This window comes from Heterocephalus glaber, unplaced genomic scaffold (assembly GCF_053883595.1).
Source record: "Heterocephalus glaber isolate CG9 unplaced genomic scaffold, H.glaber_assembly_v1.0 deba00000621, whole genome shotgun sequence".
NCBI classification, from domain to species: domain Eukaryota; kingdom Metazoa; phylum Chordata; class Mammalia; order Rodentia; family Bathyergidae; genus Heterocephalus; species Heterocephalus glaber.
The window spans coordinates 21,794,408-21,812,531 of record NW_028258153.1 but is presented as its reverse complement, the minus strand read 5'-3'; the positions used below and the strand labels follow the sequence as shown (position 1 = coordinate 21,812,531).

Genomic DNA, 18,124 nt, shown 5'->3' with positions numbered 1-18,124 from the left:
GATGAAATTTCCCAAAACAAAATGTCTTTATAGTTCACCATTAAATATCCAGTGCCCATCCCATTGTAAGACCCCCTACTAACACCTGTTAAATAAATGAGTGCAGCACCTACAGGTAAAACTAGTCCAATCTATCTGCCCATAATTAGTCATGGATTAGTCATTTTGCCCAGGTTATTCTCAAACAGAATAATCCTCCAGCTTCAGACTCCTGAGTAGCTAATCTAAAGTATTTATTTACCAGCCCATTTAATTTTATTCTCTCAAGAATAAAAGTGTATTTTCCTGAGGTTTTGCACATTAAAGGTTAAGACAGGGATCTTTGTTTATAGGAGTTATGATAGAGCTCCCTGCAAAATGAAGATGCCTGTCAAACTTTGGTTTGGCCCATGTATACTAATTGCCAGTTACTCAGGTTTTACAAGATTTCACATAGAAAGCCAAAATTTTCTAGCCTTTAGGAAAAGTAGAATTATGTGACTTTTGATTGATTTAGATGCAGCATATCATCTGCAGTTCATACATTCCCTATTCCCCCCAGTTGTCTCAACTCAACTCTTGATTTTCATCCTGGGGTACACATGAAATCACCTAGAGGACCTTTAAAAAAAATTACCTGAGTAGGACATCATCCATTGTCTTTGTCATTTTCCTCTTCAGTGGGACAAAATAACTCAACACACAGCCTAAAAGAGGAGAGGTTTATTTTGGCTCATGTTTTCAGTCCATAGTTATCTGGCTTCAAGGCAGGAAGTACATGTTGGAATGGACTGGTACAGGGAAGCTGCACAGATCATGGCACCTAGGAAGCAGACAGCAAGGAGCAGAGGAGGAAGGCGGACCCTTCTAGTTTTATGTTCATAGTGACCTGCTTCCTCCAATCAGGCCCCAAATCCCAGCAGCAAGTCAGCTGTAGCGCCCCCATAATTCAGCCACCTTCCAAAAGACCCACCTATGAGCTCATGAGGCCTTTTGGGTACATTTTTTTTTCTTTCTTTCTTTCTTTTTAAGTTAATTTTATTGGTACATTTTAGTATACAATATAATGACATTCATCACTGGAAATTTGTACTTTTACATAATCTATCTTGGTTCTTATTTTTTTCCCCATTCCCCTGCCCTCCCTTCAACCCTTCCACCCCTCCCTATTTACAAAGACTTTGTTTCAAGTTTTTTCATTTTCTCATATTAATTCCATTCCCTTCTTTCCTTTCCCCTACCCCTCCCACTTCCCCTTCCCCTTTGCCCCTTTTCTTCCTATTTCACATTATCTGTTATACCTTTTAGCCCTTATTTACAGTTTCAGTTTCTCATACTAGAGAAACTATTCGGTATTTACATGTGTGTCCTATTTATTTCACTTAAGAGTATCCCCTCAATGTGCATTCATTTAGCCATAAATGTCTCTAATTTCTCATTCTTTACGGCTGAGTAGTACTCCATTTTATTTAAAAAAACCTACATTGGGCCGGGGATTTAGCTTAGTGGTTTCGCTGCCTGTTGCCCAAGCGCAAGGACCTGAGTTCGACCCCCGGTACCAAAAAAAAAAAAACCACCCACATTTTCTTGGTCCAGTCTCCAGTTGATGGGCAGTTGGGCTGTTTCCAAGTTTTAGCTATTACAGTGTGTGCTGCTATGAACAAGGGTACATTCTTGATTTAAACCATAACACTCAGTTCATTCAGATGTAGGGGAGAGTTGGGCACTAGTGTTTTAATTCCTCAGGTGACCCTAATGTGGTCTATAATGGAGGCCAGGTTAGGAAGAAGCAAATGTGTATCTGTCCAAAAATAAGGAAGTGGTCAAGTAAAGTATGATGTCTTTATTTATTTTTAAATTAAATTTAATTTTATTCCTTTCCCTCCCCCTCAATGATGTATTTATTTATTTATTTGGTACGGGGGATCGAACTTGGGACCTTGCGCTTACAATGCAGGTGCCAGAACCACTGAGCTAAATCCCTGGCCCCAGTGATGTATTTATTAAAAGTAGCTTTATACTTTTAAGTAAATGTATAAACTTAAGAGTTTATTTAATATCATGATATTAAAATCAAAGCACTGAATAGTCAGCATTTTTAAATGTTATTTTGAGAGTCTCAATAGGTTGTCTAGGATTACCTTCAACTTGCTATCACCCTCCTGAGTAGCTAGGATTACAGGTGTGCCCCACTGCATCTGCCTTCATCATTTTGTGTAAACAGTATTTTTTCAAACTCATAGCAAAAAAGCATAGATACCAGCATATGGGATATGAGGATTGTGGAAGAGCCTCACTTTCTAGTAGTGAAGTTAAAGCCTTGGACCATGTTAGAGATTATTTCCTCCGATGCTGTTTGCTTTGTTAAGATTTTCTTGTTTCTTTTGCCTGCAGAGACCTGTTCACACAGCCAAGATCAGCTTTTACCACAAATATATTCCTAAAGTGATGTCAAGTTCTAATAATTGATTTTATTTTGCTTTTCTTTATTCTGGGAAGTAATTGTATCCAAAATCAGGACAAAGAATGAGGGAGGAAGCAGCACAATATTGTCATTTTCCCTGTTTTGGTTCTTATGACTTAGATCTTTCTGTAGCCTAAAGAAAATGAAGACCTCTAATCACCTAACTTACTTTTCCATATCGCTTTTTATGACCAGCCCTTACTAGTAATCTAGGGTATTCTTTTGCCTGCGCTTGTGCTTTGGAATCTATTTTCCTTGGGAATTTTAAGGGTAGTTGGGTTTTAATTAAGGACTCAGACCTGTATATACCTATCGTCATATATCAGAATACTTTTTATTTCAAATAACAGAAACACCAATTCAAACTGACTGAAATTTGAAGCTGTAGTGGCTCAAATAATTGAGAATCCCATAATGAAGAGGAGATAAAGAGGAGGATTCAGTCAAGGCTCTGGTTTAACTAAATTGCTCTTCTCCCAGCATTGCTCTTGTCTTAAGCTCGCTTCCCTTATAAACACAAAATGTTTGCCAGCAATCATTGGGCCTTAATGCTCGCTCATTCATATCCAGAGAAAGATAGGGTTTTCTTCCAATCATTAGTGGTAGAAACCTTCCATGAATCTGTTGTGTTTCTGTGTGTGAGTAGAGGGTCAGATGCCTTTGTTAGGTTCCTTATATAGTGAACAGCTTTGAAAATGAGGGCCTGACTCCCTCCGGACAAGCTTTCGGCCCAAATAAAAGTTTCAGATTCCACATTCTTGGTGTTCCTCCCCAAGCATGCACTCCATGTGCAGGTATCATCTAGTCTTCTTTGTCTCTCACTGTGAGAATTGCAGTTTGGGCAGCCAGTCCAAATCTTGATACTGTGGTTATTACTATTGCTGTAGATCTTTGACCCTTGTCCAAAAGTCTCGTATTCTATGCAGATATCTATGAAAATGTGGCAGACTTATTTGTTAGCTTAAATGTAAAGCAAGATCTGAGACAATTCAACGTTCTTGACCATTAATATACACAAGTTCTGAACTTGCAGAGCAAAGCGAAACCTTTGCTATCACTAAATTCTGCCTCACCCTATCTGCTCTTTCTCATCTATCTTCCAGGTTTGTGCGGTGGCATCAGCCAAGCTAAATACCCTTCTTCAGACCAAAGTGATTGAAAGCCAGGAGGAAGCGTGTTACATTTTAGGGAAGCTGGAATGTGTTCTCAGTCAGTCAATCAAAGAACAGACTGAAACCTACTCATTCCTGATTCCCCTTGTCCGTACTCTGGTGTCCAAAATTTATGAACTTCTCTTCATGAACTTACACCTACCTTCTTTACCTTTTACCAATGTTAGCTCCTCATTTTTTGAAGATTTTCAAGAATATTGCAGTACAAATGAATGGCAAGTTTACATTGAAAAATATGTAAGTTTTATCTTTTTTGAGCAAGATTCTTCTACTGATTTATCATTTTCATAGATGTGTATACCAAATTTTGTATATTCTTTTTTTAAATAAGATTCTTCCTTATATGAAGCAATATGAAACTCATACATTTTATGATGGTCAAGAGAATATGGCACTTTATTGGAAGAGTTGTTATGAAGCCTTAATGGTGAATATGCATAAACGAGACCGGGAAGGAGGGGAAAGCAAGCTCAAATTTCAGGTAAAAATTATTTTGTTTGATTGTGTTTTATTTTGTGTTACAGAGCTAGGGATCGAACCTAGAGCTTTGTGCATGCTAGGCAAGTGTTTTACCACTGAGCTACACCTCCAGCCGAAATGTTTTAATACCTACTTTTTCATATTGATTCGAAGCATTTAATACTCAAATGAGAGTACTACTAAGCCTGACATTTGAAAACAGTTAATAGTTTGTCTGTCTGAAAATTCTTTCAGAATTGGGAAAAAACCAGCTGATCAGAAACAATTGACTATTAGTACTAAAATATTCTGTAGGGCTGGGGATTTAGCTCAGTGGTTCCAGTGCCTGCCTTGCACGCACAAGGTCCCGAGTTCGATCCCCAGTACCAAAAAAAAAAAAATTCTGTATATAATGATTATGTAAAAATTAGTTTGTGAAACTGAAAGTCCATTAGTAGATACTTCCAAGAAGGCTCAGATATGTATCAGTGCTTACAGGGAAATGTGTAGCACTATATGCTTATTAGAAAGGTAGAAAGGCTTCAACTTTATAATTTTAAATTTCTACCTCAAGAGGGCCGGGGATTTAGCTCAGTGGTTCTGCCGCCTGCCTTGCAAGCAGAAGGACCCAAGTTCAATCCCCGGTATCAAAAAAAAAAATTTCTACCTCAAGAAACTAGAAAAAGCAAAGTAATTTAAACTTATAATAAGCAGAGACAGGAAAATATGGATAAGAACAATCAGTGAAAGTGAAAGCAGAAAAACAATAGATAATGAAATCAAAATCTAGCTCTTCAGAATATTAGTAAAATTGATTTACTTCTAGCTAGAGTAACAGAGCAAAAGAAAAGAAGTTAAAAAAAAATTATTAGGCCCAGCATGGTGGCATGCTAATCCCAGCACTCTGGAAGTTGAGACAGGAAGGACTGCCATCCTGAACTACATGGTAAGGCATGTCTCAAAACAAAGCAATTATTTATACCAGTAATGAAAGAGCCAATCTGACCACTGACTCTACAGCCACCAATACAGTATTAAGAGATTACTACAGACTCTGTACATAATAAGTATGATAACTTGAGAATAGTTCAATTCCTCAGTAGGTAGAAAATTTAAAACTAATTAAAAGTAACTATATAAGCTAGATAGTTCTGTATCTAGAAGAGAAATTATAGTTCTAAACCATCTAAATGTGAAAACTCTAAGCTCAGGTAGTTTAGCAAATTATACCAAATATTTAATGAAGAAATTACACCAGTTCCTCAGCCTCTTAAGAAGAAAAGAAAGGTAGGAATACTTCCCAAATCAATTTATGAAGGTGATGTTATACTCCTATTGAAAGCATGCAAAAATAGTATAAGGAGGGCCAGGGATTTAGCTCAGTGACTCTGCACCTACCTAGCAAGCACAAGGTCCTGAGTCTGAGTCCCAGTACCGGGGTGGAGGGGGAATAGTATAAGGAAACTATAGACTGGTATTCCTCAGGAGCCCAAGCACAAGCCCCATCCAAATATAAGGTAGGTAGGTGGGTGGGTGAGTAGGTAAATAGATAAAAAGTAGGTAGGTAGGTAGATTGGTTTATTGATTGATTATCCTAGGAATGCAAGTTGGTTCAGTAGTTGAAAATCTTTCAGTATAGGGGGCAACATTAATGGATTTGTCAAGAAAAACTGCATTTAGCTGGGCTTGATGTGTTCTTGAAGTACTTAGGAGGCTGAGGCAGGAGGATTGCCATGAATTTAAGGCCAGCCTGAACTGCATAGTGAGATCCTGTCTCAAAAGAAAAAGAAGCAGAACTGTTCACTTGACATTGGGACGTCCCTGAAACTGAACTGAAAAAGACATACATATCTTTTCTTTAAAAAAAAAAAAATTAAGTCCTTTCACACTGATAATTGTTGCAGGAACAGCTGTGGTACCTCTCTCAAAGCACCCTTTTTGCTGTTGCTCCCCACTGCCCAAGTAGCTGAATGTAGAGTTGGCACTTGGTAGTTCACAAGTGAACTGGATCCTGTATCATAGCCATGGCTGCTTGGAAGGCTATAGTATCTAGAGCACATAACCCTGCTGTATGTAAAAATGAAGATTCAGCCAACAACAGTATCCTGTGTTCAGCATGCAAGCTTGCTTCAATGTGAGAGAAGAGCTGACAGTGATGTTTTTGTTGTTTATTTTTACTGCCAATCAAATATGTATTCTAGGAGAGTATTTTGAAGTTTTTCTAATGTACCAAGGAATCCATGAATACCAAAGAAATCTCTTCTCAGTGATTAAAGATCACTGATTCCCAAACTTTTTTGCCACCTTAGTGTTCTCTGTCAAAGCAAAAATTTAAGACAGTTTATAACTTTTTGGTGGATGTATTTTAGGGAAGAATTCAAAAATTAACTTGGATTATTATTATTAATTTTTTGGTACTGAGGATTGAACTTGGGACCTTGTGCTTGTGAGGCAGGCGCCGGAACCACTGAGCTAAATCCCTGGTCCTAACTTGGATTATTGTAGTCTATAATGACAACTGCCAAAGTTATTGACATAATCAAAACTAACCCTATGACAAGAATCATGATGTGTGTTTAGAATCCAGAAGATTTTTTTTTCTTTTTTTGGGTACTGGAGATTGAACTTTGGTCCTTCTGCTTTCAAGGCAGGCGGTGGAACCACTGAGGTAAATCCCCGGCCCTAGATCTTTTGATGACATCAAATCTTGGCCTTGTTCTTTACCAGGTTGGTATAGCAAACAGTAAAGCTCTCATGCTGGTTGTAACAGAGGTCAAGAGATAAGGGACTTAGAGTTCTTTTCTACAAGAGCATCTTCTCCCAGTTCACCTGTCTCATTCTATAAAAAATTTGCAGCAGCTAGGGAACTTTGTATAGTACACTGCAAGGAGAGTGTTTGTCTTCACATGAATGACGGTGGTGCAGCTTCAAGAGGGACCAAGATTATTTCTCCAAACTAAAAATCTCTTAAATATTGAAAAAGTTGATGACTTCAAGACTGAGGACCTGCAGCTTATAAGCTTCATTTCTCACCTAGCTGTCAAAATTGAAATAACTATCAAAGGTACCTTTGAGAACTAGGCATCTTGCATTTGCCTATAATCCCAGCCACTGGGAAGGCTAAGATGAGAGAAACCCAAGATGGAAGCCAATCTGAGCAACTTACAAGTCCCTGTCTCAAAATTTATAAGGACCTGGGATGTATCTCAGTGCTACAGTGTTTGCCTAGCATACATGAAGCTCTAGGTTCAATTTCTCCTACCACAAGGAAAAGAAATGCCTTTAAGGAAGATTCTTTCAGGGATAGCGCTAGTCTTTAGTGATTGGACTAGTTGCCCCATAAAAAGTTTCTTTTCGTCAACAGTTAATGGTCATCATTAGAACTACTGTTATCAAAATAGTAACTAAATTATTTCAATAATTGTTTACCGTTTTATTAGAATGGTTTAAAAATGTGTTTAAAATAGTCGAAAGTACAACCTCTAATAACATTAAAACATGTTTTTGCAAAGATTTTTCTTCCCAAACTTAAGCAAAATTAGATACCATTTGCAGTCAGAATATTTGAATACCATGAACAGTGAAAGTTATACTTATTTTAAGTATTGCTATATAATTAAGTCGTATTCTGCATTCAAAAATAAGTGAAGGCAAAACATTTCAGACAAAGCAGAGAGAAATTACCAGAAGAGTTGTATGACAAAAAAAAAACAGTAAAGGACTACCTTCCGGCCCAGATACTTAGAAAAGCATGGAACAGCAGGAAGGAAGGAAGAGTTGAAGGAAAAAAGTATTTAAGTAGATTTAAGTGAATGATAACAGTTACAAGCAGCTTTTGATCCTCTCACCTCAGATTCTCAGAATACTGAGATTATAGGTATATACCACCATGCCAGGCTTGGACCGGATTATCTTTAATGCCCTCGTTGTCTAACAATCACTCTGTTCTTATTGTTAAACAAGTCATTTAAACTTAAATAATTTTAAAAAGAAGTTAAAATTAATAGCCATTAAAATATATTTTTCTGACTATTAAAGCATTGTATATTGATAGAAATGCAGCAGGTATTGAGGAAATGAGTCGATTTGTAATCTAACTTTCAGTGGTTCTGGGTGTGTGTGTGTGTGTGTGTGTGTGTGTGTGTGTGTGTGTGTTTAAACAAATAATGTTCTATTCATGCAGAATAGACCTTATGCTACATATGATGTTTTTATCCTTTTATCTCATCTTATTGTTGTCTTTATGTCCAGACATTACTCCTATTGTTCTGATTAATAAAAAGTACTTATTCTAGGTCCAGGGATTTAGCTCAGTGGCACTGCACTTGTCTCACAATCTTAAGGTCCTGAGTTTGATTCCTGGTACCAAGAAAAAAAAAAAAGCACTTATTCTATAGCAGTGATGGCAAACCTTTTAGAGACTTGAGTTCTCAAACTGCGACCCAAAACCCACTTACCTATTGCAAAGTGCCAACACTGAAATTAAACCTTGGTACTGAGGTTTTAGTTTAGAAAAAACAACTGTTATCTGATGCTCAGCTGCTGTCGAGACTTGGCTTGTGTGCCAACAGAGAGGGCTCTGTGTGCCCACTGTGACACATGTTCCATAGGTTCACCACTACTGTTCTGTAAGATAAAGGTTGAAAGAATTACTATTCCACCACTGTTTACATTTGAGCATATATCTTTCCTGTATTTTTATTTATATGTTTGATTAAGCCAAAATGGGAGTGTTTAATGTGCTAGTCCTTTTTATCTTACAATACATAGTTGTCTCTTAGTGCCTGAGGAATTAATTCCAGGAAACACCATCCATGTGGATATGCAGATGCTTAAACCCCGTATGTAAAATGGTGCCCTCTCTGTATATAACCGTTTTGTTTTGTTGTTGTTTTTGTTTTTGTTTTAGACAGGGTCTCACCTGGCAACCTTTTTATCTTTTATATAGTTTATCTTTTCATCTTCTCCTGTATACTATAAATCATCACTAGGTTATTCATAATAACTAATAGAATATAAATATTTCAATAGTTGTTATATAGTATAGGGAATGACAATTTTAAAAAGTCTGTATATGCACCATGACCAAGTGGGTTTCATGCAGGGATGGTTCAACTTGTACAAATCAATAAATGTAATATACCATATCAACAGAGCCAAAGATAAAAATCATATGATCATCTCAATAGATGCAGAAAAAACATTTGACAAATTCCAACACCCATTCATAATAAAACCCTGCAGAAAATTAAAATAGATGGTCTTTATCTCAATCTGATAAAAGCCATCTATGACAAACCAACAGCCAACATAATACTAAATGAACAAAAACTGAAAGCTTTCACTCTAAAATCAGGAATAAGGCAAGGATGTCCACTATCACCACTCCTATTCAATATAGTTCTGGAAACATTACCCACAGCAATTAGAAAAGAGAAATAAAAGGAATATAGGAAAGGAAGAAATTAAATTATCATTATTTGTGGATAACGTGATACTTTACATAGAAGACCCCAAAAACTCCACTGAAAGACTTCTAGATTTAATAACCAAATTCAGTAGTGTAGCTGGATAAAAAGTGAACACTCAAAAATCAGTAGCATTCCTGTACACAAATAACAAACTACTGACCAAGAAATTAGAGAAACAACACCTTTCCCGATAGCATGGAAAAAATGAAATACTTAGGAATCAGTCTCACAAAGAAAGTAAAGTTTTCTTTTCATTGAAAATTACAGTACTCTGAAAGAGGGGATTGAAGAGGATATCAGAAAATGGAAAGAAGCCGGCCATGGTGGCGCACTCTTGTAATCCCAGCACTTGGGAGGCTGAGGCAGGAGGATTGCCTTGAGTTCGAGGTCAGCCTGGTCTACAGAGTGAGTTCAAGGCCAGCCTGAACTATACAATGAGACCCTAACTCAAAACAAAAAGAAAGATATCCTTGCTCATGGGTAGGAAGAACCAACATAGTGAAAATAGCCATACTCCCAAAATTGTTATACAGATTTAATGCAATACCAATCAAAATACCATCAGCATACTTCACACAGCTAGAGAAATCATTCCTAAAATTCATTTGAAATCAGAAGAGACCTAGAATAGCAAAAGCAATTCTGGTCAACAAAGGCAAGGCAGGGGACATGATAATCCCTGACTTGAAATTATACTACAGAGCTACTGTGATTTAAAAAAAAAAAAAAAAAAGTAGGGTACTGGCAAAAATCAGACCTTTTGAGGATCAGTGAAACAGATTAGAAAATGCAGAAGCAACCCCTAACACAATCCGCCTATTTTTTTTTAAACACTAGCACACCCCATTCCCCTTTTTATTGCTTGTTTTGCGTAGTACTTTTAAAACCAAATGAAAATCTTGAATTCAGTGTTCAACTGCCATAGAAAAATGAACAGCAGGGTTCATACTTAGGGCTTGAATGAAATTGTAAGCACTAGCTGGTGCAGAACAGTAGACATTGATTTATATATATGACCTTAAAATCTAAAACTCTTCTCAAGCAGGATCTTCCAAACAAATTGACAACTCACACCAACATGATTTAGGTTAAAAATACACACAGGGAATAACACAATGTGTTCTTTGGGAATTTAAGAACTTGAAGATTATCCAGTTGAATTCAGGTCTTTGGGAAGTGAGATGCTTGTACTAACTAACTGTGCTACATTTCTGCTGCATTATATTGATTTGAAAAACTACACCTAAAACTATCCTTGGGTTCATTAAGCAAAACCTGTAGAATAAAAACAGGAGAAAGCATGCCAGCCAGTTAGGGGTTCAACAATGCATGATTTTTATTTTGGGCTGAAAGCTTGTATTGGGGGAAGAAGAAAAAACAAGGAAAATAACTCAAGATTCTAAAACCATCAGCCACCTATTTTTGACAAAGAGGCCAAACACATTCCCTGGAAAAAAGCCTCTTTAATGGTGCTGGAAAAACTGGCATCTACATGCCAAAGACAAAACCTAGACCCTTGTCTCTCACCATGCACTAATCTAAAATCAAAAATGGATCAAAGATCTAAATATTTAAACAGAAATGGTAAATCTGCTGGAAGAGAGAATAGGTAGAATCCTTGAGGACGTAGGAGTACGCAAAGACTTCATTAACAAAACCCTGACCACACGGGAAATACTACAAAGAATCAACAACTGGGACCTCAACTTATTAAAAAGCTTTTGCACAGCAAAAGAAACCAACAGATTGAAGAGACAACCCACAGCATGGGAAAAAATTGTAGCCAGTGGATCCTCAGACAGAGGACTAATATCTAAAACATATAAAGTTTCCTGTGAGCTATGACAGCACAAGGCAAGTTAATTAATATAGACAGAAGTGAGATTTAGAAAAGAAGCTGAGCTTTGGGTTTGATAAATGCTGCTCTGGGCAGCAAAGACTAAACTGGTGCTTGCCACACCTGTATTCGGTATATTCCAGAGTAACAAAGGTAACAGATGACTCAGGACAGGTGAAGATTTTGTTCCTTCCCAGAATTATCTTCAGCTGGTGTAATCTTACCCTGGAGCATCACAGCATCACAGAACCATTGAGGTTTTTATCTGTGACTGGTGGCGAAAATGGGAGTTATGTCTCGACATGCCACAGCTGGCTTGTAGGCAAGAAAACTGGGCCTAATCATAATTTCAGTTGTGAATGATTTTTCTCCTAAAAATTATGTAGAATTGATCCTGAAAAAATGAGTTGAGAGATAGATTAGCAAATGAAAATATGTTCTTTTAAGATTATAATACAGTGTATTTACCATTGTTAGTCTCTATTTTTGTTATGAAAAATTATTTTTTCATAGAACTTTTAAATTTTCATTAATATCTATTTGTATTACATTAAAATAATAAAAGTAATTTTTAAAAAAGTGTGTATATGTACAGTACAAGTACATTTTGTCCCCAAATATTTTCAGTCCACTCTTCATTGAATCCGTGGATGTGGAGGTCATGGATACAGAGAGCTGACTGTATGGGGAATACCTTTCCTTGCTATTATATGGCTATGTAGTATTCCACTGTCATCCCTACAGTTATATTTGTGTTATCCAAGATAACTTCCCTAGGATGGAAGTAATTGCTAGTAAGTACTGCTTATAAATAAATACTGTTATTTGTCCTGAAAAAAGTTCTACCATTGTATATTCTCATCACTTTTTCTGTAACTTCACCTTTAAGATTTCTAGGACATCTAATTTTAAAATATGTTTATATACTTGAACTTAAACAGTGAAACCAAGTATGGTGGTGTATACTTGGGAAGCTGAGGGTGGAAGAGCCAGCTCGTGTGGCGTAGTGGTACCTTGTGTCCAAAAAACTGAAACTGATGTTTAATTTTCACAGAGTTGTCATGACTTCCTCAATTTCTCAGCAATTGTCTGTCTTAAACATTTGGTAATGCTGTATCCCAAAGTACTTTTTTTTTTATGGTACTGGGCATTGAATCCAGGGCCTTTGCACTGAGCTATATCCCCAAACCTTTTTTTATTTTTTGAGGCAGGGTCTCGCTGAATTGTTAAATTGCCCAGGCTGGGCTCAAAATTGTGATCCTCCTGTCTCAGCCTCACAGAGTACTAGCATTACAGTCAGGCCAAACTATGCCTATATTAAGTATTATAGATCTTAACCTTTTTGATAACAGCTTTGGTCAACCTCCTCATAGATTAGGACACTTTGCCCCAGAGAAGTAGCTAAAATAAATAAAATTAAGAGAATTAGCTTAGGCTAGTAGCTAAGATTTGTACCTCGGTCTAACTGTAAGGCTTATATTTGTAACCATTCTGTGTTGTGTTGCCTTTGTGTTTGATCCATATCTTTAACTGTTCATTATAAGGTAATTCAGTTTTTGTTTGTTTGAAAATTTTAATGCTGTCATTTTAGTTCCTAAAATGTGAATATCATTGTGAGATAAGCCAGTCTTACTACTTGTCTATTAGAAAACTTTAGAACCAGGCATGGTGGTGCATGCCTGTAATTCTAGCACTCGGGAGGCTGAGGAAGGAGTATCACTGTGAGTTGGAGACCAGCCTCAGCAACATAGTGATTTCAAAGCCAACCTGAACTACATTGCAAGACCCTTCTGAGAAAACAAACAAACAACAGCAAATATATATATATACCTTTCAATTCAGGGCTCAAAATTATGTTTTGATAGAAACTATTATCAGTCTCTTTTATCTGAAGAACTAGAATACATATATAAATAAATTCATTTGCTAGCTAGGGTGCTGTTCAGTGAGGAGCAGTGAAGCCGTGAGATTTTCTATTATAAAAGATTGGTCTGTTTTTGTCATTGCCTTTTAAGTTACCTGTAATGGTATGAAATGTGATTACTCTTCTTCCTACTTTCTTTAAACTTGAGTCTCATTCAAGATTCCTAATAAATCAAAGGATTCCAAAGAAAGATTATTTCACCTTGCAGTGGAATGTTAATTATCCTGAGTTTTAAAATCCTGTGTGGAGGCACTTGGTTTTTGAAATTCTTTACAAGTTTATTACTAGTTATTTTTTTAAGTTTTAAAATAGTCTCTTATGTAAAGGTGCAAATTTCCAATGATGACTGTCATTATATTGTATACCTAAAATGTACCAATTATTAGAATGAATAATCGATAATGTAAAATAGGAAGAAAAGGTCCAAAGGGGTAGGGGTAGTGGGAGGGGCAGGGGAAAGGAAAGAAGGGAAAGGAAAAAATGATGAGAAATGGAAAAAATGGAAATAAAGTCTTTGTAAATGGGGAAGGGTGGAGGGCGTGAAGGGAGGGCTAGGAATGGGGAAAAAATAAGAACCAAGATGCATTATATAAAGGTACAATTCCCAATGAGAAATGTAATTGTGTTGTATACCTACAATGTACCAATAAAAGAATTTAATACCAAAATAAAATAAATAAAATAAAATAGTCTCAATAGATTATAAATAGAATTATAGCATGCTTCAATCAAAGGCAATTATTGTAATGAAATAAAGGTATGATCGGAATCTTTTTCTCATATTACGTGAATTTATTGGTCCAGTTTAAAAATTTTCTGGGTATATGATTCAGTGCTCTTATTGCTGTTACTTTCAGGAGTTTTTTGTGGAGCCATTTAATCGAAAAGCACGCCAAGAGAACTTGAGATATAATAATATGCTTAAACAACTTAGCAGTCAACGATTAGCTGCTCTTAGACTCTGGAAGGCAGTACAACCCTACCTTACATGTGAAAGGGGACCTTGGGCTGAAAGGTAGGAATATACCATTTATTAATTACTCTTTTTCTTTAGAAGTCTAGAACTTTTAAGTTCCCTTTTGATTCCAAATTAATTTTATTGTGTTTTTATAAATTAGGTCAGAGGTTACCTCAAGGTTTTGTGTGTCTTCCCCCCCACCCCAAAAGCTTTCACACTTGGTTACATCCCCAGGCCTTTTTAATTTTTCGAGACAGGAACTCATTAAGTTGCCCAGCCTGACCTTAAACTTGGGATCTTCCTGCCTTAGCTTCCCAGAATGCTGGGATTACATACATGTACCAGCACTCTTGCCATATAGGGTTTTTCTTCATGCACTTATTTTCTTTTTACTTTATGATACAAGGTTTATTGGACTTTAGACCCTTAGTAAATATTGACATAATATACTTCTGTCTTTCTGATACCACCTCTTTGAAGTAGGGTTAATGATAGTATGTGTTTAAATATATATATATATATATTTTTTTTTTTGGTACCAGGGATCGAACTCCGGTCCTTGCGCTTGCGCAGCAGGCGGCAAAACCACTGAGCTAAATCTCCAGCCCTGTCCATTTTATTTATTTTTTCTGGGGCTTGGAATTGAACACAATGTCAGCATGCTAGGCAAGCACTCTGCTACTGAGCTATGTCCCCACCCTTCAGTTTAACCATTTCAGAATATATAATTTAACCCAACGTGGTGTACTCTTGGATTCTGAAAGGTTCAGGCAGAAGGATCACAGATCAAGCTTAGCCTGGGCAATTTAACAACTTAGCAAGACCCTGTCTCAAAACAAAGGAGTATGAGGATGTAGCTCAGGGTGAAAGCCCTGGGTTTAGTTACCAATTCCCAAAGGGGATGGGGGAGGTACAGTTCAGTGGCATTAAGCATTATTCATAATGTTGTGTTAATCATCACCTCTGTCTAGCTTTAGAATACTTTCATGACCCCAATGAAAACCCTGTTTCACTCAACAGTCACCTCCATCACCCTAGCCCCTGCCACCTGCCAATCTGCCGTGTCTATTATTTGTCTCCTTTGATATTTCATCTAAATGAAACTATAAAATAGGTGACCTTTTCTGTCTGACTTCTTTTACTTAGCATGTTTTTGTTATATTACAGCATATTATGTAACAATATTTAGGGCCGGGGATTTAGGTCAGTGGTTCCGCTGCCTGCCTCGCAAGCGCAAGGACCCGAGTTTGATCCCTGGTGCCAAAAAAAACCCAACCAATATTTTATTCATTTTTATGGCTGAAAAATATTTCATTGCATGGATGTACCATCTTTATTTATCCAGTTATCAGTTGATGGAAGTTTGGTTATTTCTCACTTTTTAAATTGTAGTTAGTGCTGCTACGAACAATTGTGTAAATATGTTTGAACATTTGTTTTTAGTCCCTTTGGGTATATATCTGCAAGTATAATTGCTGGATCATGTGATAATTCTGTGTAACTCACTAAGGACTTGCCAGGCTTTTTTCCATAGCACTGTATCATTTTATGTTTCCACTAGCAAGGTTTGAGGGTCCCAATTTCTCCACATCCTAACCAACACTTGCCATTTTCAAAAATTTTATAGCCCCTCTTAGTGGGCATGCTATCTTACAATTTTCCTTTCCATTTTCTCAATAACTAATGATGCTGAACATCTTTTCTTGTGTTTACTGGCCATTCATATATCTTCTCTGGAGAAGTGTCAATTTTTAGAAAAATTTTACTAGTCTATGTTTACAGTACATAATGATTATATTCATCATAGTGAGTTGGTACATGTATCTAACACATCTGAATTCTTTATACTCCCCTTCTCCCTTCCTCTTTCCCTTCATTGCTTGGTCTCCTTCCCATTTTCCACTGTTTCTTTGCACTTTTATAAAATATGCTTCTAAGAATTTTATAGTCTTAACTCTTACATTATTGATCCATTTTTTAAAATTTTTAAGAAAGTACTTAAAAGTTTGCATGTTTTTTGGTGAAAAAAATAATGTATATTCCTGTGTTAAAAAAAAGCAAAAACGGGGCCAGGGATTTAGCTCAGTGGTTTTGCCGCCTGCTGTGCAAGTGCAAGGACCCGAGTTCGATCCCCAGTACCAAAAAAAAAAGCTACGTGTAGGTTAAGTGTCCCTCTCACAGATGCATAATACTAGAAATGGATTTCAGAGTCTTTCAGGTTTTAAAATATTTGCATAGACTTTACAAGCTGAGCATCCCTAATCTCTCTTTGATCCATTTTTACTTGTCTTTATTTTTAGTAAAATTATTTTTTAAACTGTATTTGGAAATATAAACTCACTGTATAGTTACTTAAGAACTTCCATTTGATAGTGAAAAAGTAAAGGAATCAGGCTGTAAGTTTGAAAGTCCCTGTTCAGATCTCATTTATGTTATCTGTAAACCTCACATATCAGAGCAAATAATACCCTATCCTAGGTTCCTTCTGTATAAAGTAACTATACACACTCACTTTAATTCTCTTAGAGTTGTTTGGATTAAATGAGATAATCAAAAAATCATTAAAAGTGAATGATATAATCAGTATGAATGTTTTAAAGCAAATACAATGTACTTTTTTGTGGTTTTGTTTTGTTTGTTTTGTGAAAATGGAGGTGGAACCCCTCAGGACCTTTGGACCGAGCCATATCACTAGCTGGGTTTTTTTTGTTTGTTTGGTTTTTGAGGATTTTTTTTTTTATTGTTGTTGTTGTTGTTTTGAGACAGGGTCTGTATGTAATTCAGGCTGGCCTTGAACTCACTGTGTGAGTAGCCCAGGCTGGCCTCAAACTTGAAAGTGCTATACGCTCCTGCCTCAGCCTCTTAAATGCTAGGATTACAGCCATGCACCACCATGCCTGGCACTTTCATTTGTTTTTGCTTGCTTGCTTGCTTGTTTGGTTTTTTTTTCAGATAGGATCTTGCTAAATTGCGCAAGCTAGGCTCAAATTGCTATTCTTCTGCCTCAGTTTTTCATAGTGCTGGTATTGTAGGTATGTGCCACCACTCCTGGCTAATCCTTGTTAATTTCTTTTACTACTTCAGTCAACCTATCTTTGTAACTTTAATCTAAATATTTTATTTGTTTGCTTATTAATATTTTTAGGAAACAGAATCCAATTCACTGGAAATTAGCTAATGTAGAAAATTATTCCCGCATGAGACTTAAACTGGTACCAAACTATAATTTCAAAACCCATGAAGAAGCTAGTGCCTTGAGAGATAACTTAGGTGAGTTCCAATGACTAGTTATTTTTAATTACTTTTTGAAGGTAGATTGTTGATGTTTATTATTGTTTCATTAATTGTTTTTAAAATGTTAACTTATAAAGAAAGAGTAATGTTTTATAGTTGATACTTTAATGTGTTCAATACTTTTATATTTGTGTTAACTGTAAGAAGACTCCATATTTCCTTTGCCGGTACTTTCACAACAAATGTTTTTAATTATAAAATTATGCTGAGTTTCATATGAACTATGTCTCTTATAGTGAAATACTGTCTTCTCCCTTAGACTAATGTTAGATATAATAGGATTCTTCAAAACAGAAAAAAAAATGAGTGTGGGTGTTGTAGTACACATCTGTAATCTCAGCTACTTAGGAGGCTAAAGCAGAAGAATCAAGTTCAAAACCAGCCTTGGCAACACAACAAACTTTCCAAAAATAAAAAAAAATTTTCTTAGCAATCCTTCAGACCTCTCTTTTATAACCTAATTCTAAGCTAGGCATGGTAGCACATGCCTGTGATCCCAGCACTGGGAGAATGAGGCAAGAGAATCACTGTGAGTTCCACACTAGCCTCAGCTACATGGGGAGAAC

General features: G+C 36.4%; 1 protein-coding gene across 3 annotated transcripts in view; it reads left to right on the top strand.

Moving 5' to 3' along the window:
• The window catches only part of Nbeal1 (neurobeachin like 1), a 197,697-nt gene that overhangs the window by 115,048 nt on the left and 64,525 nt on the right, over positions 1-18,124 (top strand). For all 3 annotated transcript variants that reach the window (XM_087205830.1, XM_087205829.1, XM_087205828.1), the window contains 4 exons: positions 3,547-3,852; positions 3,947-4,096; positions 14,164-14,321; positions 17,410-17,534. In XM_087205830.1, coding sequence (XP_087061956.1) covers positions 3,547-3,852; positions 3,947-4,096; positions 14,164-14,321; positions 17,410-17,534 — 739 coding nt within the window. The remainder of the gene's footprint in view (positions 1-3,546; positions 3,853-3,946; positions 4,097-14,163; positions 14,322-17,409; positions 17,535-18,124) is intronic.